Here is a 22,955-nt window from a genome sequence, read left to right on the forward strand (position 1 = left end):
GGATTCAGGTAATCCCCACCCCCACCCCATGGTCAGATGTCCCGACTGATTTTACTCAGAATGAGTCAGGGTCAGGAGGACAACCAAGGAATGCTGAGTGAGCCCTGTGATGCCTGATTCCTGAAATTATAGACACACTGTGTTTTATGTTTATATATTTGGAGCTCAGGCTATGGATTCAACTAGTTGTGGGTGTTTGTTGTTTATGAGCTGGAAAGGAATAATAAAGTCGCAATCAAGATGACACAACACAAAGCTTACAAAAGGAAAAAATATTTTGTTTTACAATACTTGCTACATGTCATTATTTTTGCCACTGTACAAAGGCCAACAGGAACAAAACAAAACAATCAAAAATAAAACCCTGAAGGAAAAGCAGAAAAAAAGCCCCCCAGAGCATCTTCTCCCTCCCCGCTCCAGAAGCCCTGTAATAACTGTACAATATTATAGTCCGGATCACATTTAAAAACAGGTGATTATTAAAAAAACAAGGATTTCATTGGAAACTCAACTTTTTGGTTTCTTACACTGTGATATAAATATATATGTATACTGTATGTGTGCACATAGAATAAAAAAATAAACTGTCTCCTTTCCCACTCCACGGCCTGGCACCAGACTGGAGACAAAGGGAGGGAAAGCCCGTAGTGACATCTCAGCCTCTGCAGGCCACCCGTGCTCCTTAGTCCACTATGGCTACATTTAATGTCTTCTCCTTATTAATTCAGTCCTGCATTGAAGATACTGGCCTGAGCCAATGAAGAAAAAAAGGCTGATACACATGACTGTTACCTGAGGACGACGGGTGACAGTAGGAAGCTGTGCCCCCACTGATATGGCTGTAGTTAGTGACTAAGTGACCCTGTCGGGATGGGCGGCCAGGCCCCATCTAGCACATGGTTTATGACACTTGCGCCATCAAGCACATCCAATATCAAGACTGGAGAGGGAGCAAAGAGGAAAGAACTACAGGCCCAGAAGAGACCTAAGTCTCAATTTCTTGCCAGACTGGATACTCTGAGAATGGGATGAAGAGGCCACTTTGCAAGGCTTGGTATTTGGTATAAACTCCAGCAGTGTTTTCACTGGGCCAGCTAATCCAAGAAGTTGAGTTTCCATGCAGAAATAACCTCCACAGAACACCCACAGGTGATTCTGACAGAAATATGCAGCATTATCCTTATGACCAAGTAGGGGATTTCTGAAAATGTTTCTCTTGCCAGCCTATTTCCGTAGTTTGCAGATCTTCCATATAAGGCGAGAGCACCAAAAGCGGGAATGACCCAGCTTTATCACTAAATATGCTTGATGAGACCAAACAGATCAACAGAAGACTTTACATATCTGCTTACAGTTGCATATTGGCTGGATATCGATGGAAGTGCAGCAAAATCATTTATTGAAATACTCTTTGGCTGCAATACTAAGTGGAAAATACCTGGAAGATTTAACTCCTTAGGACTCTTTGAAAAAACAGAGAAAAACAAAGATAAAATCTGGGACAAATTTTGCATAACTCCCTAATAGGGAGAAAGACACACACACAGACACACACACACACACCACACACAGACACACTTTCTCTCCTCTCTTGCTTCCTCATTCAGTTTCTTTCCAGAGTAATTGCTCACAAGCAGCAGAAAGAAAATTTGCTCCCGTCCTAAAGCCCCACATACACCTACCACGTTTCATGTCCTCACATACGAGGACAGTTCTCCTTTTCCCCACCTTAGTCAGAATTTCTTTCCAAAAACGAACCATAGAATCCAAGGCAAACGGTGGACGTCAAGTTCTCGAACCTGCCCTTGACCTTAGCACAATCATTTCTGCACAGATCCCTGGTCATGAGACCTAGGCAAGGCATTCCTAACCTCACCCAGCCTCAGTTTCTCAGAGGGTCCCCCAAGTCTAGAGGATTCAACCCCATGTCATCTACAAAGTCTCTCAGAGAGGCGGGACGGAAAGGGGAAGGCCAGAAGTGAAAGGGGGTACACCTTAGGGGTGAGGGAAGGGAAGGGAGAGGAACTTTTATTTTGTTTACAAAAAGAGTTGCTTTTGAAAAACAAACGGTGACTTTTTTCCCCCACCCCTTATCCTCACCCCAATAGTTCTATTCTGAGAAGGAGGGAAACATAGTGAGATCAGGAAACTCCTCGCTGTTGTAGCTGCTGCCCTGGTCTCCCAGCATGGACAGCATCTCCTGAAAAGAGAAGAGCAAGTCTGGGTCACACCCCGGGATCCCTTCCGTGTGCCGAGCTCCTCCCCACATGCCTGCGCCCCCATCCCTGGCCCAGAGCTCCTGCTCAGCCCTCTTTCCTCCCGGCGAGTCTGACTCCTGGCGATGACAACCTTTTCTCCTAGTCCCTTCTGCCTTCCTCCTACAGTCCCACATTTTCCCCCTTTTCTAGTCCTCAGTACTTTCAAAAGGAGAAAAATCTGCCTGCCACATTTCATGTAACCCCCTAGAGGTACTTACGGAGTATCTTTCATCCTATTTGTTTTCTACCAAAACTCATTTTGCCATCTTTCAACCTGTGCTTTAAACTATCTCTTCCTTTGTGCTAAGATTATTCCATTCAGTCTTGCAGTCCCCTCAGGATGTATGTAAATGGACCTTTAGAATCAGTACGTTTATTATACACAAGCTACTGTACAGTGGGAATGGGCTAAAACTAATTCCATGTCTTCGCAAGTGGTCTCGTTAGAGGCTGTGCATCACACTAAGTTCACAGTCTTTCCAATTAATGACATTTCTGCCACTGTTCCCACTCCGGCTTCCCCCACACCCCAGTCACGCCCGCTCCATGCATGCTTCCTCTCTGTCTCTCCTCCCTGACCCTTTCTCTCCCAGTTCCTGATTTTCGGAGCTCTTCTCATCCTCTCACCTGGAAGACCTCAGGCTGGCCGGGTTGCTGTGTTGACGGCTGTTGAACGTGTTGTTCATTAGAGCTGGACCGATGGTGAGGCTGCTGGCCCTGCCACTGTGGCCAGACTCCCACCCCCTCTGCTGTCCGTGTCTGGAACTGTCCTGCGGTCTGCCCAGGCTGCTCAGGAGCTATGAGGAGGAAGAAACTTCAGTCTAACTCCAGTGGAGAGGAAAACCTAGACATAACATGCAAGTGATTCATTTCACCTGGAACCGTCCTCCCTTCTCTCTGCCAGTCAATGCCTCTTTTAAAACCCAGCCTAAGCTAATTTTTCTTCTCTAGGTGGCCTTTCCAAAGAGTTCTTTGCTCATGTTAGATTAAATTCACCTATTATGAAATTTGTATACCTCCATGCTTTTTGTTATACGTGTGAAAGTCATTTTCATGTGGCTAGGTTTTAAATTCCAGATGGACTGTCATCTTGCATTTCTCCACAATTAGCTCAGTGCATCCAGGACACAAGCAAACTGTTGTATTAAACTACCAAACTCTTTCTCTTTAGGGATGTGATTTTCTTGTTACCTCCTTCTGGTCTGAACTCACCAAAGCTGGACCCACGACTGGTGAGACCAGGGTAAGCAGCAGCGCCAGGTGACGCGGTGGGAGCACCGGGGAGGGATATGGGGCTAAAGGAGGACGGAGTCTGAAAGCTGCCCACACCAAACTGGGAAGAGCGGTTCTTGGCTGTAGCCTGCGTGGCCACCTGCTAGAAGAGAGAAAGGAACAGAGAAGAACACATGGAACGTTAACACGACTGCACGTGCCTCTCCTAGGAGAGTCGCGCCCCCTGTCAATCACTGGGTTCCTGAGCCAGCTCCCCACCCCCTCCCTACTGCATATTTCTGCCAATTAACTCCCAATCTCTCTGGACACTATTTTTCAGTTGTGATCAAGTACAAAAAGAACTATGGTATTAATAAAAGTATACATTTAGAGTTGTGTGAGAACTGAAAGAAAATGATTTAAATAAAAGCATTTTATAAATTGTAAAGTTATATAGAAACTGGAGGCATGAATAACAGTATAGTATCACATATGGAGAAAAAACACTTTGCAACATTTTGTTCTTCAGTCTATATCACACCCATTTGTTCCTAATGATGCTTTTTGGGGTAACTAACCATTTTTCTCACCATAATACTAATGCATGTGTATTCCAGACTATTTGGAAAGTGAAGGAAAAGAAAAAGAAAAAAATCACTCATAATTCTACCACCAAAGACCCACAGTTAAAATTTTTGGATAATTTCTCCAGTTTTTATTTTCTTGTGCATTTTTTTTTATATACAATTGAGATTATTTTCCATGTAATTCTGGAGCCTACTTTTGGTTTCGGCTTTTTTATTAAAAATATTCCTATTTAACTATTTACATTTATATTATTACTATGTATATAATACATAATACATACTATAGTTATATGTATTATATGTGTTACATCTATTATATATTACTAACATAAATATATATAAATATATGAAAGAATATTAGTGTTAGGCTTAACATTATATACACATATACACATATATATTATAAGGACTTTTCAACACATATATATTTTGTAAACAGACACTACTATGCATAAATTCCTAATTAATTTTCTTTTGTTCCTGTATTTTGTAGTCCTAACAAAAGTGGAAACTTCTTTAAATTTACTCCAAAACAAATCTGAAAATTGAACCTGTTCTAGATGTTCTGTGTGAGCAATCTAATTTGAAGTGAACATGTGAAGACCATAGACTTTGAGATTTTTATCTAGTTGCTCCCCACAAAGAAAAAACTGGAAAGCAGGCAGTCGAGGCTGAGGAGAAGGTGCCTAAGATAGACAAGAATAACTTCACATACGGAAAAAAGTCCAACCAATCAAACAAAAAACAATACACAGGCGAGAGAGAGATGAGAAACTTTACCTGGGCAGAGAAGCCTGGGCGGGTGCTAGGGGTCCACGTTGGGGCTGCTCCCTGGGTGGGGTTGGAGTGGCGGGAAATCTGGGCCAACATCTGCCCTGCAGAGGCTGGTGGCTGGACGATGGTTACAGGAGGTGCCAGAGCACTATTTCTAGGAGTGAACAAACAGTAAGGTAAAGGATTAAAAGGACGCGTTTATCACAGACTCTAGGAACACAGGCCAATCTAGCACTCTCCTTAGGTTCCCTTGACTTCCCGGGGGTTCAGGAAAACTTGATAGCAGAATTTGGAGAAAACGAGGAAGACTGACAGTCACACACTCATTGGGACACACAGAGATGGAACCTGGAGCATGGCAACAGGACAGATGTGGCAATAGGACAGGAGGAAGAAAAACAGCTTGTCTCATCCTAGGCCCTGCAAGTTCCACTGCTTTGTAGGCAAGAATAAAACCTGGATTCAGCAACTGAATCCCTCAGTTGCCCTGTCAAGCAGCACACACATATGGGGCTCACCTGAAATTCTCTGCCGGCCGGGGGGTAGGAGGGAATGTGCTGCCCTGGGAGAATAGCTGTTGGGTGGCAGGGACAGTGCTGGAGGAGAGGCCTTTACTCTGATCTGCAGACCAAAAGGAGCGGGGGGGAGGGCCGGTCAAGGGGCTGTAGTATATGAGTTCAGCAAGTTCCTATTTACTCAGGAGGTATTACGATTATGTGGAAATATGTTGGAAGACTACTGATTGGGCTGCAGCAGGCCCATCAGTCAATGATCGAAATGAGAATTTAAAAGGAGAGTGAGGAAGAAACATACCTGCATTGATGTTGGAGTAGATTTCTGAAAATCGTGGATCTCTATCCTGGGCAAACAGACCATCTGACTTCTCGAGGGACTTGCTGTGTTCTGGCCCTGTGGTTGTCACAGGCTGAACAGACACCTGTGGAATCCAATGATAGAAATAATCACGGAAGGTTTAACATGACAGGTCAATAACCTCAAGTCCATATAATGATACATACACTCTGATTGGCACTGGGGGACATTTCTTAAGGAAATGCTCACCATCCTCTTCCAAGAATACACACTCACCTGGGAATGACTGTAGCTGGCCAGTCCATCTCTTCCTGGTACCACATCCAAGTCCGTTTGCTGCGGCTGTTGCTGCCTGTATGTCAAAGGCCAGTGAGGAGAGAAACAGGAAGATTCTCAAAAAGATTCTAGGGAAAGGGCCTTTGAAAAATAAACAACAGAAAAGTGGGACTGCAGACAGCCATGCCCTGGCTAGTCAGTACTCAATAAGTGATTCTTCCGCCCCTTCTCACCTGGGTGCCAGCTGCCCTGAGCCCATCTCCAGGGGTAAATTAGCTGTGGGACCGAGCTGCGGCCTCTGGATTGTGCTGGACAGTGTAGGTCGTGGTTCCTGGCTGGAGTTCCTGGGAAATGGAAAGGAGACCAAATGGTGGGGGAAGGGGGATAATGTACAGGAAGCTCTATATGTTCCCCTATAGGTAGGGCAATCACTAATAAATTCCTCTTTCAAGTCCAACCCTAAAGGTAACCTAAGACCTCAGATTCAACACACAATTCACACTGTGGACAACATGGTCCAGAAAAAACTGTCCTATGGCACATGCGTTCATCTGTTTGGGTTCTAACTCCTCTTAGGTATTCAATACCTAGTTGTTGTGGACGTGTGTATAACTATGCCTGCATGTCCATATACAGTGTTTTTAAAAAGTCTAAGTAAAAAAACTGAAAGCGTACATACTGACACATTAAAAGAGGTATTTTTGAAGAGTGAGAATTTCTTTCCTTCTCTTATAGCTTTTAAACTTCCCAAATTTTCTATAAAGAATATTTATTTAAAACATTAACAATTAATTAAAATTAATTGTGGCAGGGAAAATTCTATGTAAAAATGGAGAAAGCCATTATTTCCTGAAACAAGTTCTTTTTTTTTCTTTTCTATTAAGTTTATTGGTGACATTGGTTAATAAAATTATATAGGTTTCAAGTGTATAATTCTATAACGCATTCTATATATTGCATTGTGTTTTCACCACCCAAAGTCAAATCTCCTTCCATCACCATATATTTGTCACCCTTTATTTACCCTTTTCTACCTCCTCCCTTTCTGTCTGGTATCCACTAAACTAAACTGTTGCTGTGTCTATGAGTTTTTGTCTTGTTCATTTGTTGCTTTCAGTTTTATATGCCACATATGAGTGAAATCATATGGTTCTCAACTTTTTCTGCTTGACTTATTTCGCTTAGCATAACCATCTCCAGATCCATCCATGTTGCTGCAAGTGGCAATATTCCATCTTTCTTATGGCTGAGCAATATTCCATTGTATGTATGTACCTCATCTTTACCCAATCATCTACTGAACACCTGGGTTGCAGAAACAAGTTGTTAAAAAGATTTCAAAATTTAAACAAGATGGAAGCGCAAAATACTATTTGTTCTGTAATATAAAGATGCAAAAACAAAAATCTACAATGATTGTGATCATATACCTGAGTCCTAAGTTGATAAAAATTTCTAATCTAATCCACTGTTACACTAATTAGCAGAGAATTAAACTTTACAAACCCGAAAAACTGATTTGAAGGATACAGATCCAGTGTTATCGCCAGCTACTACTCACACTAGCTAATTCCTTATAATCAGATCTTCAAGAGGTGGGTTTAAAGCCAATCCTACAGACAGATTAAATGGGAAGGAAGCCACTTGACACTCACTGGGACAGGTACAATAAAAAAGACAGCAAGAACGTGGAGAAACTGTCACTCTCATACACTGCTGACAAGAGTGTAAAACTACATTTTGGAGCAGCTTTGGAAAAGTTTGGCAGTTCCTCAAAAGATTACATACAGAGTTACCACGTGACCCAGGGATGTTCCCAGGAGAATAAAATCATATCTGAATATGCAAAAACTCGTGGCAGCATTCTCAATAGCCGAAAAGTGAAGCGACTCAATATCCGTCAACTGATGCAGGGATAAACAAAATGTGTACAGCCATACAAAGGAATATTATTCGGCAAAAAAAAGAACGAAGTACAGATACATGCTACAACATGGATGAGCCTTAAAACATTATCCTAAGTAAAAGAGGCCAGTCACAAAGGAACCATGTATTGTATGATTCCATTTATATGAAATGTCTAGCAAGAACAGGCAAATCTACAGAGACAGAGTAGGTCAGCTGTTCTATATGGCTTGGGGTACAGGATTTCTTTTGGGGATATGAGCATGTACTGGAATTAGACTGTGGTTAACAGTTGGCACAACCCGGGGACACACTTAAAAAAACGTATGCTTTAAATGGGTGAACTGTATGGTATGTGAAATCGATCTCAATAAAATTGTTTTTTACAAAGCTGAGAAAGCAAGCTCAAACAGAAAGAAATGAAGGAACAGAGAGGAATAGACACTAACGAAAGAGTGGAGAGCTTTGCTCTAAAGCAAACTATGGTCCATGGGACAAAGCCAGTCCATCGCCTGTTTTTGTAAATAAAAGTCTGTTGGAACACAGACATTTTTGTTCATTTTATTTGACTAAGACTGTTTTCATGCTGTAACAGCAGAGTTGAGTAGTTGCAATAGTGACCATACGCCCCACAAAGCTAAAACACTTACCATCTGGGCTTTTATACAGAGTTTGCAGACACCTGCTCTATAGAAAAATCCTGCCAGACCAGAGCAATAAACTGGTAAACAAAACAAAATCCTTTCTAGAAAGGGTTGAAACATAAATTGATATACAAACCCTTCACATTCAGAACCTAGTAGTCTCTAAACTAACGTTTGTTAAAATAAGTTCTACTGGGACGAACTACCCAAATTATAAGAAGTCGGAAGAAGAGGCACTTCAAACTAATGGTGTTTACTACTAGAAAAGGAGACAAGAAGGAGGTAGCCTGCTAAGGCTGAGCAGACCGGGCCCAGGAGAAACCCCACCGCTGGGAAAGGCCTTTGTGGTACATACTTCACATTGGTGTTGGTACAGATGATGTACTCAATTTCATCTGAGTAAGGGTTTTGGAAAGTAAAGGAGCTGGTTCTCATCCATAGCCATTCTCTGTTCTTAGACCGGAACCGGAACATGACAGACAGCACCTGGCCTTTTAATTTCACCACCTGAAAAGTTTTCATGCTATCAGTGAAATCCACAAAAAATTTTTTTAGAAAATTAAAAATAAATACAATTCCCACTTCTACAACCCTAGGATTCTTGTGTCACTGTCCTCTTTTAATGTTACTAACAAAACAACATGAGTGAAAACTAAATAATGAGGACATAGTAATGAGGACATGGTAAAAAAACATATTTACCATGTTTCTTCCCAGAGTCCCAAGCTATCTTACCACTCTAGTCAAACAAGAATAACAATTATTTCCAGGAGCGTAAAGACTGTGTGTTTCCCCACTTCCCTTGGAAAGCCCCTTAAAGACTGCTGATCTAGCTTTACAGTCTATACCAGGAATTTTTAAGTTTAATGATACTGAATATAGCTCACACACTGCTCCTTAATCTTAGCTTTTTCCCTCAAACCCGAGAATTTGTTTTCATAGCACCCATGGCGGTTTCTGTAAATAAAACTAAGTTGACCTTAGTCTCATTTTGCTTTAGTTTTTTCAAAGAAATTAATTTTAGATTATTTTAGTTCCTAGTCTCATGGCATAGGAAATAATCTTCTGACCCTCCCTCTCTAACAATAAAGAAAAAGTAATATTAGCAGCTAACGTTAATTTTGTAGTTACTATATGTCAACCACTGGGCTTTGTGCTTTTTCTTTTTTTTTTTAAGAATATAAATATTTATTTAATATGATAAAAAAGAAATGTGATATAAACATTTGCATTTAAACAATAGTAGTCTTTAATACTCCCATGTACTCAATGTATAACATAAACACGATGAATATAATTACATTTGTAACACAAATTAGGTACTGGGTTTGAAAACCTGCTTATTGCTATACATATCTATTCCAAAGAAGTATAAGCCCAGTACTTCAAAATATCTACATTTTAAATTGTTTTTTAAGAAAAAGTAAGTGATAACATTTGTGTTTAGGCAGTTACTGCTGATGTTACAATCTGACAAAGAAATAACAATAGAAGAAAATGGGACATACTTCAGTTAGCAATACAAAAATGGCATGTTTTAAATATATACGTATAAATAACTATATGTTTATATATAATATATAAGTATACATATAATATATAAATATATATATAAATAGCTTTTACAAATCAAGTGTGAAACGAAGCACTGAAGTAACCAAAATGGAGGGTGAAAAAAGAAAATAATTTTCATTGGAATAACTAAATTTATGTAATGAAAAGCAAAAAGAAATATAAATCCATCTAGACTTAAGAAACATCAAAATCTGGAAAGCAGCAACTAAGTGACTATAAACTGCATGTTAAAAAGCACCTTCACTTGTGTACTGTAAAATCACAGCAGCAAGCCGGTGTCAGAATCTAATCATCTTGAGATTACGGAGTGTATACGTGGCCATTAAAGCTTCTTGGAATCAACATTTTCCAGAAGTGATAAAATGATACTCTGTGGCCCAAAGTGTCAGAATTATAAATTTCGTGGATTTAAAATATACCCTACAATATCTTCTCACACTACTGAAGGTCCATGTCCTTAGCTTTGAATGGTGTCAACACAAGTCCGAATAGTCTATCTCGAGATTACAAATACATGAAACAGGATCCTTCTGTGAGCTGCAGCAGAGTGGATGGAACTGTGACGCTGGACAAGAGGACTCAGGGGACAGAGACTTCTAATTGCCATTGTCTGATCTCCTCTAGAAGTTGGGCCGTGTGCTACAATGCATTACCTCATTTAATCTTCCCAAGAACCCTCTGAATTTAAGTACTGTTATTATACCCATTGTATCAGGGAGGACACTACTGAGTCATAAAGAGGAAAATTAACTGGTCTAATATAAAGTAAGAACGGCTACCTAATTCACCAGACATTTTCAGGATATAGGCCTGAAAATTACAATTAAGAGAGTCAGCTTACAGTGAAGAGTCAACTCTCATTTATCTATAAAGGAACTGTAAAATGAATTTTTCTACTGCTACCCACAGGTCAGTGAAGCCTAGAATATTTTAAATATTAGGTTGGTGCAAAAGTAATTGCGGTTTAAAAGGTTAAAATTGCAAAAACCGCAATTACTTTTGCACCAATCTAATACTTTAAAGACAGTCCCTTGGATGCAGCTAGTTAGAGTCAAGACAGTGAGCAGCCAAAGCCAAACAAAAAAACCTCGGAAATTATTGAGTCTCATAGTATTGGTCCTTCTCTGTTCCTTAAAAATACAGATTAAGTACTAAAGAATGTAAAATCGCACTGCCTGCCACGAGTCCTTGATTCATCAGTTGTCAGTAAGTATTCGTGGAATGAATGTGATAATAGATATTAGATAAAAATATTATTTGGACCCAAACCAGGAAAAAAAGTCACCTGTTGGAAGCTGTCTCTTAGAAGCTGCTGGTCTTCAGGATGACAGAACTCTACAATGTTCTTTCCTAAGAGTTCCTAAAAGGGACAAAGGAGAGGAAGATTAACACTTTGATGAGCATCTAACTTTCCTGGCCCATTACAAGGCACTTGGGTTTCATTTCTCCTGTCTTTATCCTAGAATTATAGTAAGTGTGGAGGAAAAAAAAAAAAAAAGGACAGAAACAAAAGATGGAATCTGCTAAGCAACTAGCCGCCAAAGCGTTTTTCATTTTCAGAATATTGGGTGTTTATTTTAACTGCATGTACAGATTTACACACATAATCCAGTCGTCCTACGTGTACAATTTGATGATCTATGGTAAATGTGTACAGTTGTGCAACCATCACTACAGTCCAGTTTTAGACCATATCCATTGCGGCAGCCGCGCATGCGCATGACTTGGGATGGCCCGTACCATGGAACCACTGGCAAAGAAGATCTTTAAAGGACATTTAGTTGCTGAAATCTGTGGGCATATTTGGAGCATATGGTTTGTTTAATAAGATGAATGCAAGCCAAGATTTCAGGCAAACAATGAGCAAGAAATTTCCCTTTATCTTGGAAGTTTATATTACAAATCTATTAAATATTCTGGAATGTACAGAATCAGAGAGCAAGATCACGAAAAATGGTTGAACAGCAAAAGTTAGGAATTTGGCTAATATTCAAGGTTTATCCTATTTCATAGTATCAGGCAAGATTAAAATCCCAAAGTTGACATGGATGGATTCTGGAATATTTAAGACAAAATGTAAATTCTAATTAAGCCAAAGGTTTTGTTCTTTGGACTAACTGTGAAGAAATTGATGGGAGGTTATGCTTATTGTTAAAATAAAGTTTTGTTTATACTACTCAAAATAAAGTGGTTCTCCTAAAAAACAAAAGAAAAAAACATGTCCACTGCCCCCAGAAGTTCCCTTGTGCACGTTTATAGTCAATGCCTGTTCCCAATCCCCTAGCCAACCACAAATCTGCTTTCTGCTTCTTTAGTTTTGCCTTTTCTAGAAATTTCATATAAATGGAGTCAAAATATATATAGCCTTTTATGTCTGGCTTCTCTAACAAAATTTTTTTGAAATTCATTTTTGTATATTGCATGTATCAATAGTCTATTCCTTTTTATTGCTCAGCAGTATTCTAACATGGACATACCACCGTTTGTGTAACTATTCACTAGTTAATGAATTAGACTTTTAACTTTTTGGTTATTATGAATATTATAGCTGTGAATATCTGTGTATACATCTTAAGTGAACAAATGTTTTCATTTCTCTTGGGTAAATACCTAGGAGTGGAATTGCTAGGTTGTGGGGTAAGTGTATGTTTAACACTTTAAGAAACTGTCAAAATGCTTTTAAAGTGGCTATGCCATTTTACATGTCTGTCAACAATGTATGATGCTTCTAGTTTCACCACGTTCTTGCTAAAACTTAAAAAAGTTTTTAATTTAATTTTTAAAATTGAGCTAACATTGAGAACACTTCCTAATCTAGCCATTCTAGAGGGCATAATGTATAGTGGTCTCACTTTGCACTTTCATAATGACTAATGGTGATGGGCATATTTTTATGTGCCTTCACATTTCTTCTTCGATGAAATGTCTACTCAACTCTTGTACCTTTTTGTTTTTACTGGATGTTTGTCTTAATGAGTTGTGACAGCTCTTTATATATTCTGGACACAAATCCTTTTTCATATATATGATTTGCAAATGTTTTCTCCCAGTTTGTGACTTGTGTTTTAATTTTCTTAATGCCCTTTTAAGAGGGCAAATTTTAATTTTGATAAAATCCAACTTATCATTTTTTTCTTTTCTGAATCATGCTTTTAGTGTCATACAAGTGATCTCTGCCTAACTCAAGATCACAAAGATATTCTCCTAGAAGTTTTATAACTTTTGCTCTTACACATTTACATCTTTGAGTTGATTTTTGCGTGTGGTAGGAGGTAAAAGTCTAAGTTCTTTCTTTTTTTTTGTATCCAATTGTTCTATCACCATTTGTTTGAAAGATTTTTTTTTTCCCCACTGAATTGACTTGGCATTTTTGTTGATAATAGGTTGACCATAGGGGGCCAGCCCGGTGGCTCAGGCGGTTGGAGCTCTGTGCTCCTAACTCCAAAGGCCGCCGGTTTGATTCCCACATGGGCCAGTGGGCTCTCAACCACAAGGTTGCTGGTTCAACTCCTCGAGTCCCGCAAGGGATGGTGGGCAGCACCCCCTGCAACTAAGATTGAACATGGCACCTTGAGCTGAGCTGCCGCTGAGCTCCCGGATGGCTCAGTTGGTTGAAGTGTGTCCTCTCAACCGCCAGGTTGCCGGTTCAATTCCTCGACTCCTGCAAGGGATGGTGGGCAGCGCCCCCTGCAACTAGCAACGGCAACTGGACCTGGAGCTGAGCTGCGCCCTCCACAACTAAGACTGAAAGGACAACAACTTGAAGCTGAACAGCACCCTCCACAACTAAGATTGAAAGGACAACAACTTGACTTGGAAAAAAGTCCTGGAAGTACACACTGTTCCCCAATAAATTCCTGTTCCCCTTCCCCAATAAAATCTTAAAAAAAAAAAAAAAAGTAGGTTGACAATAAATGTGAGAACAGACTCTAGTCTGGTCTATTGATCTATGTACCTATCCTTACACCAATACCACAGTGTCTTGATAACAATAGCTTTATAATAGGTATTGAGTCAGGTGGTGCAAATCCTCCAACTTTGTTCTCCTTTTCCAATACCTCGTTTTCACCAACCTCTTCATACAACCATAGCCAGAACTCCCTTCTGGCCACTGTTGTTTTGAATGTTGACATAATGACTTATTTCTCAACTAAGGTATAGTTACCAGGTCTGCTAAATGAGAAATCTAAATAAAATCCTAACAACTTACTTGTGGGTTACTATGCATCTAGGTGATTGATTACATGAATTATCGAAAGGTGGCCATAGCACTGTAACTTAATTAAAATGAGCACTTTTGTATCACTGTCATCTGCATTAATATCAGTAACAAAAAATAAATATGTATTCATACCTGCTGCTCCCACCTGGTTTCACACACCATATTTTTCTAGATCGGATGCTAGCCTTGGTAAGACTCTGAGAATAAATTTAGCTGCTGACAGAATAGGATCGTCTCTTTTTCTGAGCTAGGGCTGGTATGTTTGGCTGTCTCTAGAATGACATGACTGAATACTCTCAGCACAGCCGAGGGCAAATGAGAGGCCCGCGATGAGTGGTTGAACAGCTGCAGCTCTCACCTGCGGTTGGTAGCCAACAGTAGCCACACAGCGGTGATCCACAAAGGTGAACGTGCCCTCAATGTTGTGTCGAGAGATGAACTCTGTTGGTTGACAAACATTACTCATGTCTGTGCAGTTGGGAGAACTAGTTACCTGAGAGTAAAGAGACAAAAATGAGGCAAAATGACACCATTCTTCACAGATGTATTTCCCACCTCCTCACGGTCACTGACATAGACATGAGGCTCCCCATTTTAGGAATTTCAAAACTTTCACACCCCATTCAGGAAGGAAAAAAGACAATCACAACCAGAGAGGGCACAGGCCTAGCCCCACTCCCACACACGTACTCTTTACCAACCTTGTAAAGAAAGATAAAAATTCATTCAACCCCAAACCCACCTACTTCCATTTAGCTAGGCCATGTTCATTACTCAGATTGGAAAATTATAATCCCAAGTAACCAAGACGCTTATCTATTTTTATGAGAAGAATCAAAATAACTCCACTTCTTTATTGTTAGTCATGGAAGGATAAAATGAAAAAACTTTCTTCTCTTGTACAGGAGCAAAAGAAATTAGTTGGAAATAAAAAATTCAGCATTGTAAAGCTAAATATATAAAAAATAAGGGGAACAGATTTCCCTCCCTCTCATCCTTTTCAGTTTCTGCTAAATCCAAGAGAAGTAATATTAACTATGAATGCCATAATCCTCCAAATATTTGGAACTGTATAGAATTCTTCCTTTGTAGTCAGAGAGAAAAATAACATGAAAGTCCTGACGGAGATTTCTTCTTACTGAAAAGGGATGATATAAGTGTGAGAAATTCATACTTGCCTGCAGTCTGCCAATGGCCACCAGGCAGAACTTGCTCCCCTGGCCAGCCTCTGGGTCGTCATCTGGGAGGGAGACACCTTCAGGAAGGTGAAGTTAAAAGGTTTAACAAGGATCTCAAACTCAACTGCCTTCAAAAGTCAGATAAGTAATGATTTAAAATACATGGATGTATGAAGAAGCTAGATGTAACACAATAAGGGGTGCTGAAAGAGAAGAATAAAAGTACTCATTGATACAGAGCATAAACCATCGATGGCCTCCAGAAGGGAGGGGGTAGAGGGGTGGGCAAAAAAAATAAAGGGGATTGAGGTACAAATTCCCAGGTATAAAATAAATAAGTCACGGGGATGCATTGTACAGCATAGGGTATATAGTTAATAACATTGTAATAACTGCACAGCAACTAGACTTATCATGATGATCAGTTCTATGGTATATAAATGTTGCATCACTATATTGTACACATAGAACTAATATGATATTGTATGTCAATTATAATTTTTTAAAAAAAGAATAAAGGTAAAAAACAACTACATAGAATTTACCATATATGGCAGGTACTGTTTTAAGTATTTATATATATTAATTCATTTATTTTACCCATATTAACTGTAATAAACTGCAGAGTACAGGTCCTACCCAAAGTACATATTCTAAAAATTATGCTGGCCAAACCAAACACATATGAAGGCAGCCATTCATTCTGTGACCAGGTCATAGGAAGAGAACAAATGTCTTGCCCAACCCATGACTTTTAAAGCAAGCCAACAACCAAAATGAAATTATATCAAACACCAATAGTCATTTATGTCCTTTGGAAAAGAGAGAAGCCAAAGTTTCAATGTTTTATATGGAAAGGGAAGAAGGTTACATTTACACTCTACTATTCATAGTTCTCTTCTTTTTACCAAGAAAAATAGTATTTCTTTGAGAGCTATACAGAAGTATAAAAGATCATGTATACCTCAAGTATATGATTTATTTATACAGTATACAAACTAAAATGTCCTAATGCTATTGTCCTTAAAACTAATTACATTTAACTACCATTTATTGGGCGCCTACCATATGCCAGGCACGGGGCTAGGCACTTTTCTTACATTAAATCTAATCGTCATAATAACGCTCTATGGGATATATTATCTCCAAACTACAGATAAGAAAACTGAGGTATTTTTATAAAGGTCAGGCAATTTACTCAAGGACATACCACTAGTAAATAACAATGCCAGAATCAAACTCAGGATTTTCCAATTCCAAATCTCTTACCAAAATACACCATGTTGCCTCTCTTTTCTCTTAGTTTTAGTCTCCCTAAAACACCCACTTCCAAATTATACATAGCAGGGAAGTAATAGATTGCTAAGATTTGGAAAATCTAACAAGCCAGTTTAAAAGGCTGATCCTGCCACCCCAACCACCTTTCTCACATTCCCCCTTTGACTTCAAGTTCTGGTAAAACTAATCACATCCTGATTTAATCCTGATTGCCTTTGCAGAGAATATTCCCTTTATAAGTTACTACAATCAAGCCATTTCCCCCTTCTCCCTACTTTAGAAAGCTTTTCCAAGTTAACTGTATTCAATGCCAACTGTTTCTTTATACACAAATACTTAGAACATAGGTCTTCTGTACACATTATTATGAACCATTCTGTGACACAGCCAACACTGAGTCATTTTCAAGTCTGGGTGATCCATCTCCTCAACTGGTCTATACGCTCCTTAAGGGAAGGAAAGGGGTCTACTTTTCCTTTCCTATTTTCTTACAATTTATACCAAAGTGCATTTCATATACCAGGTACACATGATAAATGTCAGCAAACTTTCCTGGCCTGTGAGGTGCCTGCTGCACCAAGGGAGAAATCACTGTCTAACTTTCCTACCTGCGGGGGGCCAGGCTTTGATGTAGCCTGTGCAGTGGACCACCACGAAGTGCGGTTCCCCATCCTTCACAGAGCCAAGTCCGTTCCTAGAAGAATTACAGGTGTGAGGAGAAAACCCTACTCACCTAGTAATACATCAAAGGCAACAGTGACTTAGAGCCTTTAACTTCAGGCTCTTGGGTATTTAGAAAACAGGATACCTGTACTTGGATCTTTCCCACCCAAAAGCGACCATCATATTTTTGACCCCTGCCAAGCTAAAGCAACTTAAAGGTACGATAGCAGGAAGAAAGTAGGTAAAGTGATAGGGCAACTTCCTTAAACAGGGTAAGCAAAAGAAGTTTTAGAAGTTCAGGAAAATATTGCCAGAAAAAAACTAACCGGGAAGTGAGGGAGTGGGGGGGGGGGGGGCTGCGGAAGGAAGTACTATAGTAAGAGAGGCAAAGACGGGACAATCTCTGCTTTTCCACTGCTCAGGCTCTCACCTGCATCTGTTCCTCACAAAGCTTAGTCTGTTCATGGAGACCGGGTCTACAGAGCTACTGCCACACCTGTTTCAATGAACAGAGAGATGAAAAGCAATTAAGCTGCAATATCAAAGAACTTACCATCTGTTAGCAGCCAGATAACAGGCTCTGGGTACAACTAGACACAGAAATTTAGTAACAACGCTCCTAACAAAGAAGAATCAAGAGGTCAGGTTTGAAATTTCTAAAACTTGTAACTGTCCTTGAATTTGAAGTCAAAATGTTCTGCATGCTCTTTGAAGGGCAGAGATTCTCTACATCAGGGGTCAGTACGGTTCTTCTGTAAAGGACCAGACAGCAGACATTTTCAGCTTTGTGGGCCATACAATCTGTTGCAACTAGTCAACTCTGCTTTTTTTATAGCATGAAAGCAGCCATGGACAATATGTAAACAAATGGGCGTGGTTATGTTCCAATAAAGCTTTATTTACAAATTAAGAGCTGTGGTTTGCCGACTCTATACCACAGCCCAATCTATTTGCTACATTTCGTTATTATTTATCTTGCTCCTGCCTGTGTCTTTCCATTAGCCATGTCCACATATTGGGACACTTTACCCCATCTTCTCTACTTTCTTCCTCTCATTTCTTTAAGTTAATAATAATAGATAAAACTTACACAGAACTTAATATGTGCCATGCACTACCCTAAGCATCTTTACGGATATTTATTCATCTAATCCTAACTTTATGAAGTTGGTATTAATGTAACTCATGATATTAGATGATGAAATCAAAACACAAAGTAGTCATTTAATCTGGTCCTGATCTCAGAAGATAGTAAGTGGCCAGTAGTATGGGCCTGAAGCTACTCTAAACCAGAGCTACAATTCAATTTTGCAACTCTCCCAAGAAACCTTTCTTAACATCCTATTGATCACTTCTAATAAGCATCTGCTCAGTACAATGTAGTCAATTTCCATTATCCAATCTGAACTTTCTTTCATGACTTTAAGAGATGTCTTTTCTACCTGTGTAGAAAGCACTATCCTTTCTTCAGAATCCTAAAACATATAGTATTTATAGTATAGTATTTATAAACACTAAAGACTAACTGAAAGACATAAGTCTCAAATTTCTACCAAAGGAAAAGAAAAAGGCAGAAGTGGTCTGAGTACAGGATGATGTCTCATGATATACTGAGAAAAAAATACAGGTTTTGGAGTCTGACTACTATGGATTAAAATAAAATCCTGTCTCAGACATTATCTGTGTAATCCTGGGAAGTTAATTGCTTTCGTCTGTTTTTTAATCAGCAAAATAGTAACCCTGAATTCTACCCTATTGGGCAGTTGTGAGAAGTGAGATGACAGTCATAAAGCACCTACCATATCTGGCACAGGAGTCCAGTCAATGTTCCCTTATCAAACACTTTATTCTGTGTTACAACCCATGTGGGTCTTGAGAGTTCAAGTTAATCCAACTGGAGTTTGGATTTAAGAGTTTAACTCCTCTGACACTCAGCTCTTAACTCTTCCTATGTCAAAGCACAACCTTCAGCTTGACACTCACCTCATACGGCAAATGAACGATCTCCTTGAGCCCATACACATCCTCATGGAAGACTGCTGACCTTCCTTTTTCACTGTTCCCGTTTTCAGATCAAGGATACGCCCTGCAGAAGAATGTGAAGAGCAGTCTGGAGTACATTCACATGCATGGGGATGAGGGGGAAAGATACTGAAGGCAAAGAGAAGTAAGGAGCCTATTTGTGCCCTCCGAGCTCCTTGCTTATCACAGAACAGGCCAAGCAAGGAATGGATTTTTTTTAAGCCTAAAATACCTCAATTCACATCAATAAATCTTACTCTTAACTTCAAAGGTAGCACTGGAAATAACCCTGTGCAAGAGAAGGTTAGGAGTGGAGGCAAGGCTATAATCTTGGGTCTTATTATTTTATACAAATGCATGCACACATGCATGCTGTGTGTGTACACACAGGCACAGACACAAAGACACAAAGATACATACACACTGAGTGAATGTCTCTGATTTAAAAACATAATTTTATAAGCTACAGAAACACATATCTATCTTAAGCCAAAATTTTATATTATATAGAAGCCAATGGCAACTTTTGGGGGAAAAGAACTAGAAAAATGAAATCCATCAAAAACATGAAAGAGGGGAATACTAAATGCCAACATTAATATAGCCATAATGGACTTTCCTGCATTTTATTTTAATTACCAGTTTTGATCTGCTTCCACTTTAATTTTTTTTCCAGAGTTGCTTAGAAGCAGATGTGCCTTGTTTCTTTAGCAAAACTCTGGCAAAGGGACTGAATAGCATTAAAATGGTGGGGGGGTGGGGTCGGGGGATCCAAAACCAAAAAAACAAGACAGAAAAATAGTACAGATACAGAAAAAACCCTTATACACAGACTAACAATCATTCCCCTCTAAAATAAAAATCTATTTTCAGAGAACCTAGTACAAAGCTGAGCACAAGTGGGGAGAAAAAATACCAGGTAATTACCCATACAAATGAGACAGAAACATGGATAATTTACTTCTTTCAGAATGGAAAAAAAAGTTTATCATAGATTTGGCTTTTACTAGTTTATTTACATTAAGATTAAAGGAAACTTTTAATGAGCATTGTCACTACTGAAACATTTCCTAAGGATGAGCTACAGTCTATTATCTGCATGTGAATACAAAGAACTGATTATATTCATTAATGAAGAAAATTCTAGAAGCCTTGCCAGATTCAGTAAACAAATTATGAGCTGAAACTCTTCTATCTCAGGGAGAGAAAAAAAAAAGAAAGGACTTCCTTGCATGTCCCATCCTCACGGCTCATACCTGTCAGGGCATTTTCCGAAGTGGAAAGCTGCTCGCGAAGCTTGTCCACATCATCTGGGTGGACCTGATCGTACAGGGTGCTGCCAAACCATTCCGACTGTGGCTGGTTCAAAACCGGGGTCACTGAGTCAGAGACGTACACCACCCGGCCTGTCTCACACGAGACAATAAACAGAAAGCCATCTGCTGCCTCCAAGATCAAGTGTTTCAGTTCCTGACCAAGGAAGGGAAATCAAAGTTAATACTGAACTCTGAACAAACAAGTATTCGTACTCATGGAAAGAAGACACTTCCGGCCGTATTTTTTCTCCATAAGCAACTGCTGGCTCCTGCCTGTTCCACTTCCACAGCTTTGCACCCTGAATGTAATTACCTTCCCTGACAGGAAGGTAATTTTTTCCAATAGGTATTTCCACACTGTGTCTATGTCACTCTCCACCTCGTCCTATTTACCTCAGGACTCAAGAAGGGGAAAAAAAGACTTCCCACTAATGATAACTGAGTACTTGGATTTCACCCCCTTTGGATTCTTGAGGATCTTCCCCTACAAATATTCCCGTTTTCCTCTTTCCTCTCAGATCTATAAAGGTGATCAAGTGTTCTCAATTCTATACAAATCTTCCTTCAACTTTGCCCAATCAGCTCTCATGCCAAGATTATATACTAAGGATAATGCTAGTTAGATTCACTGGCTCTGTTCTCTTACCTTGCATTTCTCCATCCACTGCACTTGTCACTCTAAACCACAGCATTCATGCTTTCTTCAGGAGTTGACTAATTGCCAATTCAAGTCCCCTTTCTTGGGCTTTATCATTTTACTCAGTCTGTCTGCAGAATCTGACAACGCTGTCCCTTCTATCATTTAAATTTTATTTTCCCCTATCTTCTGTGACACCGCACCCCAACCTTTGCTTCCTTGCTAAATGTCCCTTCCCTACTTCCAGCTCCCTTTCCTTCAATCAAGTCTTTAAGTATAGGCATTTTGAAGGTTCTATCCTGAGTTCTTTTCTATTTATCCCATTTTCTCTCCCTGAGGTATCATATCCACTCCTCCCCACTATGAAATGATAGCCAAGTCTACATCTCTAAACTTGTCTATTTTTTTTCTTGAGCTTTATAGCAGATCTGAATTCCAAGTATCTGTTAAGCATTTTCAAATAAATATTCTACCAGCAACTCAATTTCAACATCTCAAAACCTGTCATTATTTCCCCTTCCAAAAACAATCCTGTGCTCTCCCAGCATTCCCTTTCTTAACAGGATCACCTTCCTCACAGGCTACAAGCCTGGAAATCTAATGACTCTCTCACACTCCAGTGGTAACTCAGTTTTATTCATTCTCTTTTCCAATATTCGGTGAGTGTCCTAGTCATCTTAGGCCAAGACTAATGAAGTAGGCTCCCTGCTTGCACCCTCTCCCATCCATCCTTGAAATGTTTCCACATGTACTAATACGTTTTTGATGGCTTGCCATTGCCTAAAAATTAAAATCTAAATTCTTTAACATAACACCTAATGTTCCACAAACAGGTCCCAGCCTACCTCTCCACGATCTGCCAAGGCATTCTCAACTACTGGATTTTCCTTGAATAACCTAATGATCCTCACTAGGCTTTTGCTCAAGTTATTCCCAGGATTTACAACCCCATTCCGCTAGCCTTTGTTTTCCACATTTGCGTTTCTACAGGACTCATTACTGCACCTCTGTTATAGAACTGATTCTGTGTTTCTGTTACGCCTGCCTCCACCAGTGACAATCTCTTATCATTCTTCATTTTTCTCACAGCACAAAGCACCTGGTTAGCCCACAAAAGGTACATAACTGGAGTTTGTTGACTCAATCTCTGTATGTGTACTATTAGAACTGATTAACTATTTCAATGTACACATATATATATATATATATATAAAATCTGTGCTATATGTGCTTTCATAGAGACCATCTTACATGGAAAATTCTTTTTTCCAAGCCATATTCTTTCCTTCCTTCTAATCCTTTGAATAAAAGGGTGGCATTACAGGTCAATTTCTTTCTTCCTTATACCTCCTAGATTTTCCAAAATTTTCTGCAATAACCATGTGTTATTTTTAATAATCAAGACAGAACATGGCTTCCTTACTTTTAGAAGTCTTTGCTGACCATCCTCACTCAGGCCTGGTCATTCTATTCACTTTAGCCATCCCTCCAGTATGCATCTACTGTATCTAGTCCCATGTAAATTATTAATAAGATTTTTTTTTTTTTTAGTATATGTACTGCTGAAGCAAGCACTAATAAGTTTTTAAAGGTAT

General features: G+C 39.4%; 1 protein-coding gene and 1 pseudogene across 5 annotated transcripts in view; one reads left to right on the top strand and one right to left on the bottom strand.

Annotated features, from left to right (window-relative positions):
• Window positions 1-211: 211 nt before the first annotated feature.
• ARNT (aryl hydrocarbon receptor nuclear translocator) overlaps window positions 212-22,955 on the bottom strand; it is a 54,423-nt gene continuing 31,679 nt past the window's right edge. For 2 of the 5 annotated variants that reach the window (XM_033092650.1, XM_033092648.1), the window contains 16 exons: window positions 20,664-20,877; window positions 19,369-19,471; window positions 17,816-17,881; window positions 17,331-17,416; window positions 15,445-15,521; window positions 14,625-14,759; window positions 11,330-11,404; window positions 8,825-8,976; window positions 6,154-6,264; window positions 5,921-5,996; window positions 5,645-5,768; window positions 5,350-5,452; window positions 4,838-4,985; window positions 3,471-3,630; window positions 2,886-3,055; window positions 2,111-2,200 (listed from right to left, as the gene is read on the bottom strand). In XM_033092650.1, coding sequence (XP_032948541.1) covers window positions 2,111-2,200; window positions 2,886-3,055; window positions 3,471-3,630; window positions 4,838-4,985; window positions 5,350-5,452; window positions 5,645-5,768; window positions 5,921-5,996; window positions 6,154-6,264; window positions 8,825-8,976; window positions 11,330-11,404; window positions 14,625-14,759; window positions 15,445-15,521; window positions 17,331-17,416; window positions 17,816-17,881; window positions 19,369-19,471; window positions 20,664-20,877 — 1,890 coding nt within the window. Of the gene's footprint in view, window positions 2,201-2,885; window positions 3,056-3,470; window positions 3,634-4,837; window positions 4,986-5,349; window positions 5,453-5,644; window positions 5,769-5,920; window positions 5,997-6,153; window positions 6,265-8,824; window positions 8,977-11,329; window positions 11,405-14,624; window positions 14,760-15,444; window positions 15,522-17,330; window positions 17,417-17,815; window positions 17,882-19,368; window positions 19,472-20,663; window positions 20,878-22,955 lie in introns of all 5 variants that reach the window. The other 3 variants (XM_033092651.1, XM_033092649.1, XM_033092647.1) reach the window with 3 other exon arrangements.
• On the top strand, window positions 11,623-12,044 carry LOC117014591 (protein CEBPZOS-like; annotated as a pseudogene).

This window comes from Rhinolophus ferrumequinum, chromosome 22 (assembly GCF_004115265.2).
Source record: "Rhinolophus ferrumequinum isolate MPI-CBG mRhiFer1 chromosome 22, mRhiFer1_v1.p, whole genome shotgun sequence".
NCBI classification, from domain to species: Eukaryota; Metazoa; Chordata; class Mammalia; order Chiroptera; family Rhinolophidae; genus Rhinolophus; species Rhinolophus ferrumequinum.